The sequence below is a fragment of the Pan troglodytes genome, chromosome 1 (assembly GCF_028858775.2).
Source record: "Pan troglodytes isolate AG18354 chromosome 1, NHGRI_mPanTro3-v2.0_pri, whole genome shotgun sequence".
NCBI lineage: Eukaryota > Metazoa > Chordata > Mammalia > Primates > Hominidae > Pan > Pan troglodytes.
The window spans coordinates 41,721,642-41,743,778 of NC_072398.2; the positions used below are offsets into that span (position 1 = coordinate 41,721,642).

The 22,137-nt window shown below is 36.7% G+C and overlaps 1 protein-coding gene and 1 long non-coding RNA gene across 19 annotated transcripts in view; one reads left to right on the top strand and one right to left on the bottom strand.

Annotated features, from left to right (window-relative positions):
- The window catches only part of LOC129138161 (uncharacterized), a 65,137-nt gene extending 47,429 nt beyond the window's left edge, over nt 1–17,708 (top strand). Inside the window, exons 2-3 of the long non-coding RNA XR_008541212.2 lie at nt 9,925–10,143; nt 13,721–17,708. This is a non-coding gene — a long non-coding RNA (uncharacterized LOC129138161). The remainder of the gene's footprint in view (nt 1–9,924; nt 10,144–13,720) is intronic.
- Nucleotides 1–22,137, bottom strand: part of CD55 (CD55 molecule) — a 48,255-nt gene that overhangs the window by 4,257 nt on the left and 21,861 nt on the right. For 8 of the 18 annotated variants that reach the window (XM_001166826.6, XM_001166757.6, XM_016937672.3 and 5 more), the window contains one exon: nt 5,550–5,717. The exons of 4 other annotated variants lie outside the window; for them this stretch is intronic. In XM_001166826.6, the coding sequence (XP_001166826.1) occupies nt 5,653–5,717 (65 nt within the window). In that variant the 3' untranslated portion in view covers nt 5,550–5,652. Of the gene's footprint in view, nt 1–5,549; nt 5,718–9,044; nt 9,126–11,171; nt 11,261–17,700; nt 17,816–18,009; nt 18,130–22,137 lie in introns of those variants that run through there. 6 more of the 18 variants (XM_063810066.1, XM_063810073.1, XM_016937635.4 and 3 more) reach the window with 4 other exon arrangements.

The window sequence follows — 22,137 nt, forward strand, 5'->3', positions numbered from 1 at the left end:
TAGCTTATTGAGCAAGTCCTACATATGAGCATTTAGGTGGTTTCCAGTCTTTTGCAATGACAAACAATGTTTTGGTGAATATCCTTGTACTGTATATTTTCATATTGTTGGAGGTATATCTTCAGAGTTCATTTCTAGATGTGAGATTGGTGGATCAAAGGGTAAATGCGTATGTGTGGGGTTTTTTTTAGATATTGGAAAATTCCCCTATAAAATGGCCGTATCAGTTTGCATTCCCACCAATAATATATAAAAACATCTGATTTTCCACAGCCACACCAATAGGAAGTGTGGTCACATGAAAACCACATTCTCAACATAACTAGAAGACAAAGCACCTACTTCAAATTGCCTATAAGAAAACAAACAAAACAAAAACAACCCAGGAGTCCTTCACACCACTCCTAGAAGCCTCTGTGGTGAGCAAGGGCAGTCTGTGGAAAGACTTCAATGAAAGTGAAAAAAGCTGAGCTAGCAAAGTCCTCAAATTGCTCCAAAACCATTGCCAGAAAGTAAGAGTCTGCCGTAAAAATGAAAATGCTGAAAAGGTGTCCTTGTAGACCAGAGCACTAACTACAAGCACTACTTTCAGGAAAGGGCCATAAACATAATGTGATCTGAGTTGATAGCCTTTGAAAGGTGTAGTTCCTAAAAGAGGAAAAGGTCAAAAGGAAGGGGAGCCATCTTTTGGTGATAGGATGGTAGGAAAAAAAATGAAATAAAATAAGAACTTGTGGAGTGTTTTGAGACAAAACAAAAATTAGAAGGAATGCAGCTCTCCCCTCCACAGCTTCCATTATAGGTCAGCCTCTGAGGTCACAGCAAGTTGGAGTGTGCTAGAGAGTGGTCCTGGATGAACAAACAGAAAATATCCATCACAGTAGGAGACTTATAAATAGGAAGAAAGTGGAGAGTTGATGAACATACTGCAGTAACTAAACTAGAAAGCGGAAAAGATTATATTGAGCAAGAAAATATGCCTGAATTAGTGATTTAAGAAGGTTCCATGGAGATGAGTGACTCAGGTAGAGTGAAGGAGGTCATTAGAAATCAAAAGGTCAATAAAACCAGAGGCACAGATGTTATAAGGAGTCATCCTTGTCAATGTGAAATAATTATGGATAATACCAGATTGTAGGATGGTTGGGAGACAGTGAGCCAGTTCCAAATCCCTCAACAGACAGGGGTGGGTGACCAGAAAGTAGGGGAATTGCAATAACAAGGGGTGGAAGAGGATCATACAGTGGGTTTGAATGTGCAAACAAATCTCTGATAGGCAAAAATATCTCATTGCACTTTCATTCCACATAGTACCAGGCATAGAGGTGAAGTTGGTGCCCTATTTTATTCATCATTGCTATTTGCAGACCAGTCCTCCTTCCTTTCCACAAAACCCTTTCCTTCGAGTCACGTATCATCAGAATATAGCACCTGCTATCTTCTTGTTTGCAATCATCTTCAGATGTACAAGCCACTCATTTCATGAAGATTTTAGCCCCTGACTCAGTATCACTCTCTAACATGAATCCCCATGCTTCTTGGTGATTTCAGTATCAATTAAGATGTTCCATGGCCTCCTCCGCACCAATACTTTTGTCCACCATTTTATCTCAACTTCTCACAACCATAGTTCTGTTTAAACCCTTGCATCACCAAAATCTAGAAGGCTTCAGTGTTAGTTTAGATAATGTCAACCACAATAACGTAACACACCAATCCCCAAAATGTTAGAACTCAAAGATTACAGAAGTTTATTTCTTCTTCACATGAAATCTAAAGTGGGTGTTCTTGATGAGCAGACAGCTCTCCTCAAAGCAATGACTCAAGCTCCTTCCTTTCTGTGGTTCTGTTATCTTTAGCACATGACTTACTAGGTTACTACAGTCACTTTCATCAACTCAGTGTAGGGAAAGAGGCAAGGAGGATCACATATGGGGATGTTTTAGGGCCAGACCCAGAAATGCTACACATCTCTGATCATGTTCCTTTGGCCAGAACTCAGTCCTATGTCTACACTTAACTGCAAGAGTGCCAGGAAATGTGTCTAACTTTGTGCCCAAAATGAAGGGGAAGTGTATTTGTAGACAGCTTTGTCCTCTGGTTGCCAATTCTGTTTTACCCTCAATTGACGCATTCTTATTTCTCACTACTGCATATTACCATTCTAGTTCATCCTAAATAGTACCCCAAGTCTAACAATGACATGACCCCATTAAGGTCTACAAAATATTGATCCTGTTACTCATTGTTTCTTACCACTCATATGTCTTCACTTCCCTTCTCACATAGCTTAAATTCTATGGTCCATCATTTTAATCACTCCCTTGTGCACATGCTCAACTCACGTCATCAAATTCACCTGGGAACACCCAATCATGATTAAATCCAAGCAACTGGTTTTTTCTGAGACTGTATCTACAAAGCTAAATATGACTGCAGAAAAACTCAGAACCAAGCTTGATGATTGCACTCTAAATTCATGAGCACTCACCTCAACTGGGTCTTTAGCATTGCCTGCTAATTGACTAAATGTCTCTAGTCCTTTCCTTCTCTGCCTGTCTTCAAACATAACACCTCCTCATGTGTCATCATTTTTATGATGACCTTGATGTATATGTCCCTGAGAAAACAGAAGAAATGTGAAATCAATTTCAAAAGCTGCCACCATGGGCATCTCCAACCCACCTGCAACAGTTCCCTCCTAGTACGTACTGAAGCCCTGCATGCTTCCACCTAAGGCAATCTCTCCACCTGTGCATTAAAAAGAGCTAAAACTTACTGAGCACTTACTACATGGCTGGCACTATTTTAAGCTCTACGTGTATTAACTTAATTCTCATTGCAAATCCTATGAGGCTGGTACTGATTTTAGGCCCACTTTACACATAGATAACTAAGGTACACTGACAAGGAATATCCCTTGAGTCCTGCAGCTGATAAATGCCAGGGCTCCGATTTGTCTCCAGAATCCATGCTTTTCACCAAGGAGAATTACAGGGAAAACATTTGACATTTTAGTAAATTACCCTACCAGAGTGAATGGACAGTTACTCTTTTTAAAGAGATGTGTGTGGGGGTTGAGATGGAAGACATGACAAAGGAACAAGGAAAACACCTCCACCACCTCTTAACAAATGAGTCATATGGATGAAAATAAACCAGCCACCACTGGAATAGGCTGCAAAGGAAGCAGTACCTTCAGGGAAGGGGCTGTTTTAGTTTTGGTAAGGAGGAAGAAAACACTCAGGATGGGTGGGAGGAAAATGAGGCATTTGCACATTGGACATTAACCAAAGCAAACAGGGCTAGGGTGTGACAAGACAAAAATTATTCATGTTCAAGTATTCCCAGAAAAGTGACAGTGATAGTGGGCTAAATACTATAAAACTCAAATTTCTACAGTGAGCAGGTATAACTTGCTGTAACAAATACATCAGTCTCAAGAGGAAAAGCAATACAACCTTTGCAATCAAAGTAAAATCTCACAGGAGAGGTTATCTTAAGCAAAAATAAAACCACTCAACCTCGTAACTACAGGATACACGGTAAATATAAATCCTACAAGAAAATATCTTTACCCTCACAAGCCTACTGTTTATATTTTCTTCAAGGTAAATGACTGTTTAATAGTATTTCCGCTTTTACCCTTATCTAAATAGCAAGTTCTTGCTATTAGAAACCTATTTTATGCTCACTGATTCTAATTAGATCGAGCAGAAAAAGTCTAGAGCTTACAATTTTCACTTCTACACAGAACACATGACATAGTCTAGCCCTTGCTCTAAGCCTTTCCTACTTCGACCATCCTGCCACTATAATCTCATCTATTACTGCTTTCTCAATCAGCTTTCTGCCTTGAATATCTCCCACCCTGCCACTCAACTGCTTAACAAACAGCTTAAGCACCCACCATATTCGGGGCTGTAACATTCGTAACTTTATCTTCTTTCTCTCAATAAGTATATATTTTGGTCTTCCTGTGGCAAACTATAAGCAACTTGAGGGCAGACACTTGCAGTTATCTTGGTAAGCTCACATTTTAGCATATGACAACTTGCACATAGTAGGCACTCAGCTTTTTTTCTGAATAGCTGAGCCAGTGTTATTGCTATCCCTGGAAGCACTGGGTTATTACAGAATAGGCAGAGTGGGCCCTCATATTTAACAAATGAATGAATGAATAGGTGGATGGATATGTGCCTACTCTTAGAACTTCTAGGAAAGTTCAAAGAATTTCCTAATATTAGAAACTATTAGGAAATTAGAAACTATCACAACTGCTAGTTGTGATAACTGTGGTTAAGGAGGAAAAAAAGTTTTATTTTAAGAAATACACATTAAAGTCTTTACAGTGAAATGCCATGAACGTATGAAATTTAAAGTACTTCAACAAAACAGATGAAGCAAAATGACAAAATAAACATTGCCATAATAAATCTAGTTATATTCTATGCAACTAGTACATCTTAGTCTAGTCTAACACTTAAAATGTAATTGGCAAGATGACAAGAATATGGTAAAAACCTAGAAATTAATCAGATTGCCTTCAGGTAAATCAGTAACAAGTAATATAGATACTCTAATAGGAAAGGATATGACATGCTTGAGAAAGTACAATATAATTTTAAAGTAGCTGAAAATTATTCACACTAGGACAACCAAGGCACGGCATTCTGAACTGCTTGTAGGAAGCAGGTAGGGAATTTCTTATTTAGAAATAAAGTAGTCACGTTTAAGAATAAATTTCACATACTACATGATACCAAAAAACGGGATCATTTATTTCTATTTAGGGAAAATACATTTTTCTTCACATATCTTCTTCAACTTTTCTTGTTTTACATGTAAAATCAGAATGTTCACTGTCATAAATAAATATAAATAAATATTACAAAAGAATAAGATTTACAAATTTGACTATGGACATCTCGATTCAGAAACAATATATAATCTTTTCTTATGTTAATATTGTAGTATCTCTGGATACTTTTAAAGACATTAAGTCAAAGAAGACACCTTTCACAGGCTTTTTCCAAACTCTATTTGTGCAACAAAGGAAGATTCAGTCTTTCATTCTATATTCCTCCCTTATCACCATCAACACCCCTGGTTCACCAGCATGTTTCATCTTTAAAATATTTTGCCAACCCGAAGGAAAGATGAAAATGCCTTACAGCCAAAGATTACTTTATAATGTGGTTCATCTCTCTTTAGCAATTTTGCTTAGAAGAGACTGAATTGGGTTTTTATTTGCTTTTGATATCCAAATAATGTTTTTCATTTTTTATTTCCTTTATAAGTGGAAATAACATTACAGATCTTGTGGAAAAAAATCACTTTCCTTCTCTTTTCCTCGTGATCCCATTCTAAATACGAACAAATCTCTATGCTTTCTTACACTTTTAGGAAAGGAATCACTCTCAATTCTGCAAGTTGTTCTATTTTCAAGAGGTGTAGGTGTGCTAAGAATGTGATTCCAGGACTGCCTTTTTTCTCCTTGCTCTGTTGACATTCCTAACACATCTTAAAGACAATGAAAGCATCCTAAATGAAGAGCACAATAGCATTTATTTTATCCAATATGCAGATAAGTCTAAGAAACTAGGAACAGTCCGTATACTTGTGTGTATTTTCTTCTTAACTCTTCTTTGGCTAAGTCAGCAAGCCCACGGTTACTAGCATCCCAAGCAAACCTGTCAATGTGAAACACGTGTGCCCTGAAATTTAAAAAAAAAAAAAAAAAAAAGTTAAAATCAAAATGATTTTATTTACTAGTGATAAATATAAATTTTTAGTTACTATGTGATAAATCACCAAAAAGAATCAGTTAATTTGGGGTGCAAAACAAAAAAAAAATGAGTAATAGAATATGGACAAGATTCTACAGGTGGGGTTTATCAGCTACAGCAACAACTAAAATGTGACATGGAGTTTTTAGTTTCTCGAGTTGAATAGTGGCTAAGCTAGAATGAATTAAGGTACCTTCAGATTAAAAGTCAATGAATTCCTAAGTGTGGGAGATGTTAAAAAAGTATAAAAATAAATAAAAACCCCTGAATACTACTACATGTGGAAGAGAAGATTAAGAGATGAAGACACTCAGAAAGTTTTACAGATACATTTACACCAAGTTATTTTTGTGTGATAATTTTGTATAAAGATATGAGATGTCTTTTAAGATCTATAAACATGACCTATAAAAGGATATCTTAGCACATATTATAATTTTTCTTAAACATTAAAAACTCTAAAAGCCACCAAGCAAAAGGAGAAATACAAGGTAGGTCAACCATCTCATGATGCAAATTATCATAATGAAGGCATTCTCTTATAAGTCCTAATGTATCATCCCTTTCCCCCCGAATATTTGTGGCATTATAGCATCTAATCGTTACAATAAACTGAGTTCAAAATGTAGGATGAGATGGTAAGCATTACTGCTACCAAGTACAGAACTGACGATGTGTCATAGTAATGAGAGATTCAATGTATTAGTCATTCATTCAACAAAGAAAAAAACAACTCTAGTGACAGTAGAGACTTAAGCCTCTATTATCCTTTAAAAGTCATGAAGAACCCCCTAGCCAAGGGTATTAATGGATATTTTGCAAGATACAGAAATGTAATTTTATTAAACCATATATACCTTTTATAATTTACCAGAAAGTCTTATTTCTGAGGTACCACCAGTCACACTTAAATGGTCAAACACAACATTGAGTACTTTGTTGCTCTCATGTGCATTATAAGAGCTGAATAGTAGAGAAGAAAAAAACTATTGAATTGAATTATGTAACTGTCATTTCAATCAAAAACGAAGTCAGGCATCTGCTTACACTTCCATCCCTAAACTAAAATTTATCATACAGACCTAACTCTTCTAAAAGAAATAAATCAATCCTCTGATAGGCAAACATGAAGAATCATTAAATGAAACCACATTATCACTTGCACATTAACTATATCCTGTCTTAATTAAGATCAAATATTTAATTAAATCAGTATGAAATCAGGAGGCTAGCCAAACATATATAAAGCTAGCTCTTACCCTCAACAGCTTATGTTTCCAAAATAAGGCAAGCGGAGTGTTTTTTATGTGCACATAAAAAAGACAAATTCTTTCTTAGGAGTTTGCATGACTTTCCCTCTAATTCAGAAAATAAGCAATTAAGTTCACTGCAAAACCCCAAAATACAATTCAAAACAAATACACTAGTCTGCTTATCTGTGGTTTCAGTTACCCACAGTCAACTGCAATCTGAAAATAGGTGAGTACAATACAATAAGATATTTTGAGAGAGAGAGAGACCCCATTCACATAACTTTTGCTACAATAAATTGTTCTAATTGATTATTCGTTGGTGTTAATCTCTTACTGTGCCTCATTTATAAATTAAACTTTATCTCATAGGTATGTACACACAGGAAAAAACACAGCATATATAGGGTTAGGCACTATCTGTTGTTTCAAGCATTCACTGGGGGGTCTTGAAACACCCTGCCCCCGCCAACCGAGGATAAGCAGAAATTACTGTATTCCCTCCTTCTATGTTCCAGTACTTTTATGTCCTTAATAGGACATACAAGTATCACAGCCAATTACCTTACCAAAGTATGTAAAGAAACTGATGAAAGCCAAGAGACAGCACCTGGTAAACTTATCACATCTTGCTGCCCTGCCCCCACCCGCCCTCCGCCCTCCCCTGCCCAGTCTCCATTCCCACCGATCCAGGGAGTCTCAAAGCAGTAGCTTTGGTAAACTGATAATACTCTATACATTGATACTTTATAACTTGATAAACTGATAACAGTATTTCAAAAGGAGAGTTGGAACAAATACAAGAAAGTACGTAAGATTGGTGGTTTAATTTTTTTTCAGAGTAGCTTTGCTGATGCTTCCATACCAACTCACTTTAGATGACTTAGTACTAACTGTGAGTTTTTGCTAGGCTCTAAATCACATTCCTAAAACATTTCTGATATATCTGGAGAAAAAGTTATGTCTTACTATATTTGCTATCATGACAGCTAGAATATTTTGTTGATATTAAACAAATGCCTGTAAAAATTATTAATCACTCCCCTGAACCTAATGGTCAAATATTTTTCTACAAGACTGACTCATTTAGTGAGTTAAAGAATATTTACATGCTTTAACTTATAATAGGCTTAAGTAATATTCTTAATTTAAGTAGAAAAATTGTAGAGGGTAAAAAGGAGATAGGTCACATCATCTAAAGAATTAAAACAGACAATTTAATAACAGCATTAAAGTAATAGTTTTTTTATTAATGGGAAAAATGGACAGGCATTAGGGCAGCTTAGAAATAACTCAAGTTTGTATAAATTCCACAACTAGTTTTCTGAACAGTTAAAACTACAAAACAGAAGAGGGTCAATTCAAATCATCCTCTGTCTACAGGACACATCAGAGCCAATCGTGACATTTATACTTAACATTATGTATATTCAATGCAGATTAGATATTTTAAATAATACTGATGTATGTGTATGCTGTTGTTGTTTTAATATCTGAGTGCTTACTATGTGCCAAGCAATGTTCTAAGCACTTGACAAGTGGCAACTCATTTGATATATGATTATAATCATATGAGGTAGGTACTATATTTCCCCCATTTGTCTGCTGTCTTAACCACTGCGCTGTTTTGAGCTGGACTGGCATCTATTAATATAAGTGAGAAAAAGCCCTAATCACAGGCAATTTCACAGTATGTTAGAGGTTGATTTTTCCTAGATTTCTTTGCTTCTGTGCAACACTAGATACTATCATAAATTACACTGAGTGGAAAAAAATCAGTGGATTAATAGATCACAAAATGAGACTTCAAGTCACTTTGCTTTGAAATGCGCCTTTGAATATATTGAGAAAAAACAGACATGAAGTCTGTTAATCCAGGATAGTAATTACAGACAAAAATGAATACAGAGACACGCCAAAATTTAAATAAAGCTAAGAGAGTCATCTACTGATACAGTACCAAATTTTACTGGAAATAAACTAGGAATAAATTTTTAAAAATCACCAGAATTTCTGCTCACTCTGATTTTCCATAGTCCAACGACCAGAATTAGGGTACCAATTAATAGAGTACCAGCAAGAAATCCTTGAAGGGGAAAAGATATGGTAACACAGTTAATAGAAACATGAGCAATTAAAATTATATTATAGTTTCACAATGACATACATACTGGTTATGAAGTGAGTTACAAATAGGAGATATTGATTGCATTTTGTATATGGCTTCCTTATGTCACAAATTTTTGACAAATGCATGTTTTATTTGTCCTGTTTTCTTCGAAAGAAAAAGGAAGAAATATATTTGGAGTATCACAATGCTCAAATAAAAGTTTTTGACAGGTTTGAGAGGCTTCTAAAGTGTTTCAACCCAATCATGCTTTGATTAAATGTTTTGATCGTTGAGCATTCAAATATGGTGACAGAATTATGTTATTTTAGAGCTAGAAAGTATCTTAGAGTTCACTTTCATTTTTTAGATGAGTGAATTGAGTCTCAGAAAGAAGGAAGTTGAACATTAACATATGTGGTTAATGGGAAGGACATTTACCTAGTTTATAGTAGATATAACAGATATGTAGACATTTCTCCATCACAGGAAATATGCCTGTACTATTATCATCTGAGATTGGAGGGCAAACTATATTTACTTTGCCTACAGAATATGCTTTTTAGTGTTCAGTCTATGGTAGATTAAATTTCATTTCAAAAAGTTATATTCACTTTTAAGATTCAAAGCACTATTTTGAGCTGAACAACAGCAAATAATTGGTCAAATAAGTTGGTCAACATCAAATCGTTTTTATAGCTTACACAATCTTTCTTCTCAAATGCACCCATTTGCCCTTTTCTCTCACCATCTTCATTCTCTCTTTCCTCACCAACAGCCCCCCTCCCACCACCACCCCCACCAACCCTGCCCAGTGTCCTTGGACTCAACTCTATTGGTCTGTACTACAAAGGAAATGACAGATGACACTAGAATAGTAACTGAATCTAACGTGACTAATGAGTGTATTTGGCTCCAAATCAGCAAAATAGAGACACCGTACAATTGCACTGCCATGTGAAAACTGTGATTTAAAAAACAGCTATTTCTACCACAGGTAAGTTTTTACAGTATTTTACTTTAGAAGTTTATTTAACTGATCCCCTAGAATTGTATCATTAACTTAGAAACACTATCCATGAAATAAATCACAGCTCCTAAAAAATTTTGGGTTTCCCCCTTTCTGTCACCAGTTCCCACTAATTCCACCATTTTCAATATCTTATTTTTTATTTGAATACTAAATCAAGACAGAAAATTCAGAGTGATCTAGAACATTCGGATGACAGAAGTAAAAGGCTATTCCCAGAACAATGCTCAACACATATACATAGTTCTAGAAGAAAGTGTAGAGGCTGATGGTTTAACAGAAAACCAAGGCAAAACACAGAAATATGAAAAACAAAATTCTACATATCTTCTCAGTAAATTAATAAGAGCATATTATCTCCCAAATTAGAAACAAAACTTTCAGGTTCAAAGGCAACTGTTTATGATCTCAAAATTCACTTGGTATCTACAGAAAACCAAAGGTGAATCAACATTAAGATTTATGCAACTTGGGAAAAATGAAAGTATGAAATAATGAATGAAATAATAATTATGATTCCAATGTTCCTAAGATTAAACTGAAGAGCTCTTAGGTGGGAAAATAACATAATGTTAGAAAAAGGAGTATTTTAGTAAGGTTCCCCATCATGTAGAACTGTATTGCAGTGTTGAAAACATTGCAAAGCAGTTTGCCACCTATTATCTCATTTGATCACCTCTCATTATTAACACAGTGCATGGCAAACAGTAGAACAGTAGAAAGTGTTTAACAAATATTTATTAAATTGCACTTAATATCTTGTTTCCAGATAAGAAAACTGAGACCAAGAAAGGGTAAGTCAAACAGTTTATTGCCATAGAAAAACTCACTTCTAGCCCCAGATTCAGGCCATAATTTTAACTGTTTGAAATATTTTCAATAAAATACCTGATATTCATCAAACAAAATTTACATTAGATAGATACTACATTAATATATAGGGTATCATCTTCACTGCCAAAGAACCCAACTTAGAATTCTATCTACCTACCTACAAGAACTGGAGCGACCTAGAGGATGCACATCATCTTTTTTGAAGAAATGTGGGATGACCCAGACACTTCAAAAGGTCTAACTTGCAGAGCTAACAAAGTGGAAATGCAATGCATGTGCTATGAAAACAAAAAGTTATGGAAAGGTTTTGTTCTTGCTTATATCATACTTAATGTAACAGAATAAAGGGCCTGTGGGCAAGTGAAGTCACCCTGGGAAGAGATTTTCGTAGATGATTTGAAAAACAGTATGCTTGAGTAACCCTTAAATTTTCCATTTTGTAAATGCAGATTCAACTCTGCTTCCTCAGAGAGACATCCACAGGATCCTTTAAGTGTCTTGCCATCATCGTTGGATTTTCTGTACCTCTGTATTTCTTCAATTTTTTTAATAAGGGAAATTCACATACTTCCTTTTCCAGACTAAACGTATCACAGAAAGATTATATGATTATATTATGTGACTTAAACCTGAATAACAGGCACATAACTGATGTCACTTTATAACGGGACTTAAGTTTGTCATGTATAGGGGCATGTAATAAGACATAAAGACCCCTGTAACCACATCTTATTAACTTCAAATAGCTACTTAAGAGTCAAGACTCTTGAAAGTACATTTAGATTTGGGCTAGTCTGTAATATATGCCATATTCAAGTTTAAAGGATAAATAAGTACACAATTGTTAGGGGCTACAGAAGAAATATTTTCTATATTTCACTGAATATTTCCTGACTTCTTATTTATTATTCTTTAAATTGATCTATTAGTCCCCATGAGGGACTTATGAATGTCTCAGTATAGGACTTTGGCAACAGAGGGGAATAAAGCAATACTTGTAGGGAATCATAGCACCTTAATTGTCCAATTTGGGTTGTATTGTCTCTTGGTCTGTCACTAGGATGAGCATCTTTCTATCTTTTAAAGTATCTGGGAAGATCACTTGAGCCTGGGAAACAGAGGTTGCAGTGAGCCGAGATTGCACCACTGCACACCAGCCTGGGTGACAGAGTGAGACCCTGTCCCCCCTCCAAAAAAAAAAAAAAACCTGGTAATAGAGAAACTAGTCATCGGCCTCTATTTACTGCCTACTAGCTCTGTGAAAGGCAAGTTACAAATCTTGCAAAACCACAGTTCTCTTAGCTGAAAATGGGGTATAAATGCTACATTATAAGATTGTTGTGAGAAGAATATGAAATAATACATTAAAAAAAATCAGTACAGTACTTGCCACAGAGAAAACATGTAAATATTACCTGAATAAAAGACTGTTCTTATTCTTTGGTGTGGCCAGAGGGAGTGATGAAATTATCAGAAATCCAGCTTAGGAAAATAATAGTGATTGCATGCAGTGACTTCCTTAAGCTGATATTTATTCAACTTTTAGGACTGTGCTTGGAGTTTTCATACCCACTAATCACATTAAGCTTCAAATACTTCACATAGGAATCACAATCTCTATCTCTTAAATGAGAAAACTGAGTCTCAGAGAGATTAAGTTAATCACTTGGGTTGAATAATTACTAAGTGAAAAAAACAGGATTCAAACCAACATCCGACTGGTTTGACTCCAGAGGTTAAGTTCTTTCTTCTATATGATTTTGTCTTTAAAAACAATAAAAACAAAACCAACAGAAAGCAAGCATTCTCAATGGGGGTGATACCTGATGAAAGTTAAAAAAAAATTTTCCTTTTTTAAGTACAGAGTGCAGATATATATGTGATACATAAACTGATTTGCAGTATATGTGTGGTGGAGGATGATCAAGAAAAAAATGTCTAAAAAGGTCTTTGGTGAGAAGAGAGCAAGAATTAACGCACCCCCCGCCCCCCACAAAAAAAAATTGGGAAACACTTATACAAAGCCAACGGAAGAATAGATTTAAAATTCACAACACATGCTTCATTTACAAGGCAAATTAGAAAGTTCTGTAACATTAGTCATTCTTTCTTCCTTAGCAGAATAGGAAAAAAAAATCAAATACTTCCAAAATTCAAAGATCATCTGTATCATTTTACTTACATTGCAGTGTAATTGATGAAACAATTTTCTTGCAGTAGAGTTAATTTATCTTTAAAGAAGAGTAACCTCATTCACATAATAAATTTAATGAATATAATTTTCAGGTTTATGTCCTACAAATATGAAATCACACACAAAAAATGTTGCCATATGTCCAGTTTAAGAAGGAAGGACTTCCTCTTTATTTTTTAACACAAGCTGGAATGCCAACTAAGACTAAGGAAAGTTTTCTAGAAAATCAAAGGGTATAAATACTTAAAGAATTTCAGGAAAAAAGGCATTTCAAACCTTCATTGAGTGCCATTGAGCAGGTGAGAAAAAACTCATTTATTAAACTCATCACTTTTGTGATCATTAAATCACCAGACTTTCATTTGAAACACATTTATTTCTATTTAAAACAAAGTGAATTCCAACAGTTGGAATCTTTCAAGATAAATCTTTTAGCTTAGAAGTTCATTCAAAATATAAAATAACCACAATAAATAATAATGATAGTAATGATAATGTTTTTATTACTCTTTTCAGATCCAACACTGGATCATCCAGATTCATAAGACAAGTTCTTAAAGACCTATGAAGAGATGGAAATAACCACACAATATAGTGGGAGACTTCAACACCTCATTGACAATGTTAGACACATAATCAAGGCAGAAAACTAACAAAGATATTCATGACCTAAACTTGACACTTGACCAAATGGACTTAACAGACATCTACAAAACATTACACCCAAGAACAACAGGATATACATTCTTCTCATCTGCACATAGCACATACTCTAAGATTGACCACATGCTCAACCATAAAGCAATTTTAAACAAATTCAAAAAACCAAAATCATACTAACCATACTCTTAGGCCACAGCATAAAATATAAATCAATACCAGGAAGATCTCTTAAAACTATACAATAACATGGAAACTAAACAACCTAATCCTGAATGACTTTTGGCATTCTGAAAATTAAGGCAGAAATCAAGAAATTCTTTGAAACTAGTGAAAACAAAGATACAACATACCAGAGTGTCTGGGACACAGCCAGAACAATGTCAAGAGGAAAGTTTGTAGCATTAAACACCTACATCAAAATGTTAGAAAAATCTCAAATTAACAAAGTAACATCACCTCTAGAGGATCTAGAAAAAACAAGAGCAAACCAACCCAAAAGCTAGCAGAAGAAAAAAAATAACCAAAATCAGAGCTGAACTGAATAAAATTGAGATGCAAAAATCCATACAAAAGATCAACAAAACCAAAGCTGGTTTTTTGAAAGAATAAATAAGATTGATAGACAACTAGCTAGACTAATAAAGAGAGAGAAAATCCAAATAAACACAAACTCAAATGACAAAGGGGACATTACCACCAACCCCACAGAAATACAAAACACCCTCAGAGACTATTTTGAACACCTCCATGTACATAAACTAGAAAATGTAGAAGAAATGGTAAATTCTTGGAAAAATACAACCTCCTAAGATTGAACCAGGAAGAAATTAAATACCTGAACAGACCAATAATAAGTTCTTAAATTGAATCAGTAATTTAAAAAACCTACCAACCAGAAAGAGCCCTGTACCAGATGGATTCACAGACAAATTCCACCAAACATACAAACAAGAGCCAGTACCAATCATACTGAAAATATGCCAAAAATCAAGGAGGAGGGACTCCTCATTCTATAAGGCCAGCATCACACTGATACCAAAATCTGGCAAAGAGACAGGACAAAAAAAGAAAACTTCAGGCCAACATCCCTGATGAAAGTAAATGCAAAAATCCTCAACAAAATACTAGCAGATCGAATCCAGCAGCACATCAAATACCTAACTTACCACGATCAAGTAGGCTTTATTCCTGGGATGCAAGGTTGGCTCAACATATCCAAATCAATAAATGTGATTCATCACATAAACAGAACTACAAACAAAAAAACCACATGATCATCTCAATTGTTGTAGAAAAGGCTTTTGACAACATTCAACATCCCTTCATGTTAAAAGTCATCAACAAACTAGGCATCAAAGGAACATACCACAAAATAATAAGAGCCGCCAGGAAAAACCCACAGCAAACATCATACTGAATGAGCAAAAGCTGGAAGCATTCACCTTGAAAACCAGAACAAGACAAGGATGTCCATTATTATCATTCCTATTCAACATGGTACTGGAAATCCTAGCCACAGCAATCAGGCAAGGAAATAAAAGGCATCCATATAGGAAGAGAGGAAGTAAACTATCTCTCTTCACAGATGATATGAGTCTAAACCTAGAATACTCCATAGTCTCTGCCCAAAAGCTTTTAGAACTGTTAAACAACATCAGTAAAGCTTCGGGGTACAAAAATCAGAAGCATTTCTATACACCAACAATCTCAAGCTGACAGCCAAATCAAGAATGCAATCCTATTCACAATTGCCACAAAAGGATAAAATACCTATGAATACAGCTAACCAGGGAGGTGAATGATCTCTATAGAGAAATACAAAACAAAGAAGACAGAGACAATACAAACAAATGGAAAAATATTCCATGCTCATGCATAGGAAGAATAAATATTTTTAAAAGGGCCAAACTGCTGGGCATGGAGGCTCATGCCTGTAATCCCAGCACTTTGCGAGGCTGAGGCAGGTGGATCACTTGAGGTCAGGAGTTTGAGACTAGCTTGGCCAACATGGTGAAACCTCATCTCTACTAGAAATACAAAAATTAGCTGGGTGTGGTGGTGTGCACCTGTAATCGTAGCTACTTGGGAGGCTGAGGCAAGAGAATCGCTTGAACCCAGGAGACGGAGGTTGCAGTGAACCAAGATCATGCCACTGCACTCCAGCCTGAGTGACAGAGTGAGACTCTGTCTCAAAAAAAAAAAAAAAATTAATACAAAATTTTTAAAAAGGGCCATACTGCCCAAAGCAATTTATAGATCCAATGCTATTCCTATCAAACTACCAATGATATCTTTCAGAGAATTAAAAAATATACATTCTAAAATTCATATGGAATCAAAAAAGAACCCAAATAGCCAAAACAACCCTAAGTAAAAAGAACAAAGCTGGAAGCATCACACTACCTGATTTCAAACTATATTACAAGGCTACAGTAACCAAAACAGCATGGTACTGGTATAAAAATAGACACATAGACCAATGGAAGAGGTTAGAAAACCCAGATATAAAGCCACACCCCTACAACCATCTGATCTTCAATGAAGTCGACAATAACAAGCAATGGGGAATGGATTCTCTATTCAATAAATGCTATAACTGGCTAGCCATATGCAGAAGATTGAAAATGGACCCCTACCTTTCACCATATACCAAAATCAACTCAATATGGATTAAAGAATTAAACTTAAAACCTAAAAGTATAAAAACTCTAGAAGAAAACCTAGGAAATACCATTCTGACATAGGTGTTGGTAAATATTTCGTGATGAGGTCTCCAAAAGCAATTGCAACAAAAACAAAAATTGACAAGTGGGACATAATTAAACTAAAGTGCTTCTGCATGGCAAAAAAATATATATCAACAGAGAAAACAGACAACCTACAGAAAAGGAGAAAATATTTGCAAACTATGCATCTAACAAAGTTCTAATATTCAAAATCTCTAAGGAACTTAAACAAATCAACAAACAAAAATCAAACCAACCCTTAAAAAATGGGCAGAGGACATAAACAGACACTTCTCAAAAGAAGACATACATGAGGCCAACAAGCATATGAAAAAAATGCTCAACATCACTAATCATTAGAGAAATGCAATCAAAACCACAATGAGATACCATCTCATAGCAGACAGAATGGCTATTATTAAAAAGTGAAAAAATAACAAATGTTGGTAAGGTTGTGGAAAACAGAGAACACTTACACATTGCTGGTGGGAATGTAATGAGTTCAGCCTCTGTGGAAAGCAGTTTGGAGATTTCTCAAAGAACTTAGAACCACCATGTGACCTAGCAATCTCATTATTGGGTATATACCCAAACCAACAAAAATCATTCTACCATAAAGACATATGCACACATATGGTCATCAGCACTTTTCACAATTAACATGGAATCAACCTAGATGCACATCAGTGGTGGACTGGATAAAGAAAATGTGGTATATATACACCACGGGATATTACACAAACATAGAAAGGAATGAAATCATGTCCTTTGCAGTAATATGGATGCAGCTGGAAACCATTATCCTAAGTGAATTAATGCAGGAACAGAAAACCAAATACTGCATCTTCTCACCTATAAGTGGGAATTAAACAATGAGTACACATGGATGCAAAGAAGGGAACAATGGCCACCAGGGCTTATTTGAGAATGGAAGGTGGGAGGAGGGTGAGAATCAATAAACTACCTATTGGGTACTAAGCTCACTACCTGGGTGATGAAATATTATGTACACTCAACCCTAATGACACACAATTTACCCATGTAACAAACCTTCACCTGTACCTCCTAAACCTAAAATAAAAGGTGGAAGAAAAAAAATGTGTTTACCTGGCCAGGTGCAGTGGCTCACGCCTGTAATCCCAGCACTTTGGGAGGCCGAGGCAGGCAGATCTCGAGGCCAGGAGATCAAGACCATCCTGGATAACACGGTGAAACACCGTCTCTACTAAAAAATACAAAAAATTAGCCAGGTGTGGTGGCGGGCGCCTGTAGTCCCAGCTACTTGGGAGGCTGAGGCAGGAGAATGGCGTGAACCCGGGAGGCAGAGCTTGCAGTGAGCCGAGATGGCGCCACTGCACTCCAGCCTGGGCGACAGAGCGAGACTCCGTCTGAAAAAAAAAAAAGTGTTTACCCATTTTCCCTTTGGTATCCATGAACGCTACATGTTGATTGTTTTCCTAAGACAGTATCATGGGGAGTGGCTTCAAGATGTCTGACTAGATGCCTCTGGTCTTCTCCTCTTCCATGGAGAGAAACCTAAGCAGGAATTACATAATCACATTTTGAAGAGATCATCAAAGAGAGAACACTAGAATTTAACAAACTAGTGACAGGATGCACCAAAGCAAGGAAGGAGACAGAAGCAAGGCAGCCTGTTTGGCTGAGATTGCCTGGAAGCCTGGAGAGACTCCCTAATGCAGGAAAAGAGTAAGTGAGAGAACCCCAGCAGTCCACATTCCCTCTGAAGACTCCCACAATCCTAGCTACAGGAGTCCCTTGATTCTCGTAGGCCCTAGATCTAACATAGGAAGCTGCCTGGAGACAGTGTGATGGCATTACTCCAGAGAGTAAGTTCACACTGAGTACTACAAACCACTGAGTCCTAAGCAGCCACAGCACAAGACTATTTTGAGAGCCCAGCCCCTCCCAGACTGCATCTTGCTCTGTGGCCACTGTTGCCTGAGCCAAAGCAGGAGCCACTGGCAGCGACCTGACACCCCCAATAGAGGAGCAGCCAGGCATTTTCTGGTTCCCTGAGGACAAATTCCAATGCATGCGGCTATGGCTGCTGCTGGCTGCTTTGGTGTGAGGCATGAGCAAACTGCATGTGCCCCAGCCACCTCTCTGTGGCTGCTCCCAACTGAAAACAACACTGCTGTCCCAAGTAGCTGGTCCACAGCACAGCCACACTGTCCTCACCTAAGCATTCCACCAGTAGCCTAGGAATACTCTACCTCTTCCTACCACAGCCAGCACTCACATGCACCACAGGGAGGCCTGAGGACAAGTCCATCTGGCCCAGCCTCACCCTCTCAGTACACAAGCCTGCCATCTAGGTACCCGGATGCTCAGCCAGTCCACCACCAATAGCAGCTGAGCACTCTTCCTGGTGTCTGAAGTCAGGCCCACTCAACCTGCCACTAACATCACAGCTGGTAAGCCACCTGCAGACCTGGAAACTGATCCACCCAATCACGGCACCCACAGCCAACACTGGCACAGACTGCTTGTGTCCCACAGGGTTGTCCCACCACTACTACTGCCATCACCCATGCCCCCACTTGCTGCCAAGTAGCCTGAGAACCAGGTCACCTGCCATTTCTGGCACCCAAGTGAGCCACCTGGAGACCCAATAACTGGCCTGATTGGGCTTGCTAACACTGGTGCCAGCAACATCACCCTGGGCCCAAGGACAGGCAAACTCAGCCCACCACTGCCAACACTTGGGTCCGAAGATGGGCCCACATGGCATCCTATTCCCTAGCAAATCTCCACTAGTAACTGCATCCTAAAGTACTGAGGAAATGACAGATACCACTGATGATATTTACAGCTGAAAGTCATACAGAAACTACACTACTGCATGCACCCAGAATCAAAGCCAAAGTGCCCCACCTAACTGACACCATAAATACATCTTCAGGAAAAGTCCTCCCCTACAAAAGCAAATTTGAAAAATTAGAAACAGCAAATATCACATCAGATGCACAGATATCAACTTCAGGATGCAGGAAACATGAAAAAACAAGAAAATATGATACCACCAAAGGAACACAATAATTCTCCAGCAACAGATCCCAATCAAAAGTAAATTTACAAAATTCTGGGAAAAGAATTCAAAGTTGTGATATTAAAAAAGCTCAGGGAGGTGAGATACAAACTTTAAAATTTGTTTTAAAAAAATACAAAGAAATCAGAAAAACAATTCAGGATATTAATGAGATGTTTATCAAAAAAAGATACATATAAAAGAACCAAACAACTTCTGGAAATAATTTATTGATGAAATACATAATACACTTGATGAAATATTAAATACATAATATACTTGAAAGCATCAATAATAGGCTAGATCAAGCAGAAGAAAGAATCTCAGAACTTGAAGACAGGTCTTTTGAGATAACACAGTCAGATAAGAATAAGGAAAAAGGAATAAAAAAATGGGCAAAGTTTACATGATATATGGGACACCCTAAAGTGGCCAACTATTCAAATTTTAGGAGTCTCAGAAGGTGAAGAGAAAGTGAAAGGATTAGAAAATCTATTACTAAAACAACAGAGGAAAATTTCTCAAGTCTAACAAGAAATGTAGACATCCTGACACAGGAGGCTCAGAGATCACCAAGTAGATACAATTTAAAAAGGTCTTCTCTGGCCCGGTGCGGTGGCTCATGCCTGTAATCCCAGCACTTTGGGAGGCCGAGGCAGGTGGATCACCTGAGGTCAGGAGTTCGAGACCAGACTGGCCAACATGGTGAAACCCTGTCTCTATTAAAAATACAAAAATTAGATGGGTGTGGTAACACACACCTGTAATCCCAGCTACTACTCGGGAGGCTGAGGTGGGAGAATCGCTTGAACTTGGGAGGCAGAGGCTGCAGTGAGCTGAGATTGCGCCACTGTACTCCAGGCTGAGTGACAGAATGAGACTCTGTCTCAAAACCAAAAAAAAAAAAAAAAAAAGGTTTTCTCCATGACAAACTATACTCAAACTGTCAAAAGTGAAAGAGAGAGTTCTAAAAACAGCAAGGGAAAAGCATCTAGTCACTTATAAAGGAAACCCATCAGACTAACAATGGATTGCTCAGCAGAAACCTTACAGGCCAGGAGAGAACGGGATGATATACTCAAAGCGCTGAAAGAAAAAGACTACCAACCAAGGATTAGGAAAGTTATCCTTCATAAATGAAGGAGAAACAATGTCTTTCCCAGACAAAAGAAAGCTGATGGAATTAATCACCATGATGGAATTCATCACCATGAGATGGCTTACAAGAAATGCTTAAGGGAGTGCTATACCCAGAAGAGAAAGAATGATATCTACAATCATGAAAACACACAGAAATTTTAAAAACCACTGGTAGAGCAAACACACAAAGAAGAGAAAAGACTAAAATGTTATGAAAGAAAAACTCTACATCACAATAATAAGAGAGAACAAAAGGAACAAAACAACCAGAAATCAATTAATAAGATGACAGGAATAATTCCTCACATATCAATAACCCTGAATGTAAACAGATTAAACTTTCCTCTTAAAAGATGTATACTGGCTGAATGGATGCAAAAACACAACCCAACTATACGTTTCTTTCAAAAAAGTCATCTCATCTGTGAAAACACATTGTGACTGAAAGTAAAGAGATGGAAAAAGATACTCCATGCTAACACAAACCAAAAACAAACAGGAGTAGCTGTACTTATATCAGATGAAACAGACTTTAGGTAAAAAACAGTAAAAAGAGACAAAGAAGGTCATTATATAATTGACAAAGAGATCAATTCAGCAAGAGGATATAACAGTTCTAAGTATGTATGCACCCAATCCTGGAGTACCCAAACATATAAAGCAAATATTGTCCAATCTAAAGGGATAGACTCCAGTACAATAATTGTTAAGAACTTCAACATCCCACTGTCAGCATTAGCTCATCTGGACAAAAAATTGACAAAGAAACATTGGACTTAAATTGCACATTAGACCAAATGGACCTAACAGACACTAACAGAAGAGTTCACCCAATAGCTACAGAATTTTCTCAATGGCACATGAAACAATCTCCAGAATAGAACATATGTTAGGATACCAAACAAGTCTCAATAAATTTGAAAAAGTCAAAATTGTATCAAGTATCTTCTCAAACCATAATGGAATTAAACTAGAAATTAATAACAACAGAACTTTGGAAAAGGTACAAATAAATGAAAATTAAACAACATGCTTCTGAATGACCATTAGGTCAAGGGAGAAATTCAGGATTAGACAAAAAATTTCTTGAAAAAATAGAAATGGCAACAGTGTAGCAAAACTTATCAGACACAGCAAAAGCAGTGCTAACAGGGAAGTTTACAGCAATAAATGATTACATCAAAAAAGTAGAAAGATTTCAAATAAATAATCTAACAATGCATCTTAAGGAACTAGAGAAGGAAGAACAAACCAACCCCAAAATTAGCAGAAGGAAAGAAATAAGAAAAATCAGAGCAGAGCTAAACAAAATAGAGACTAAAAACAATAAAGTGAAAACTTGTTTTTTTGAAAAG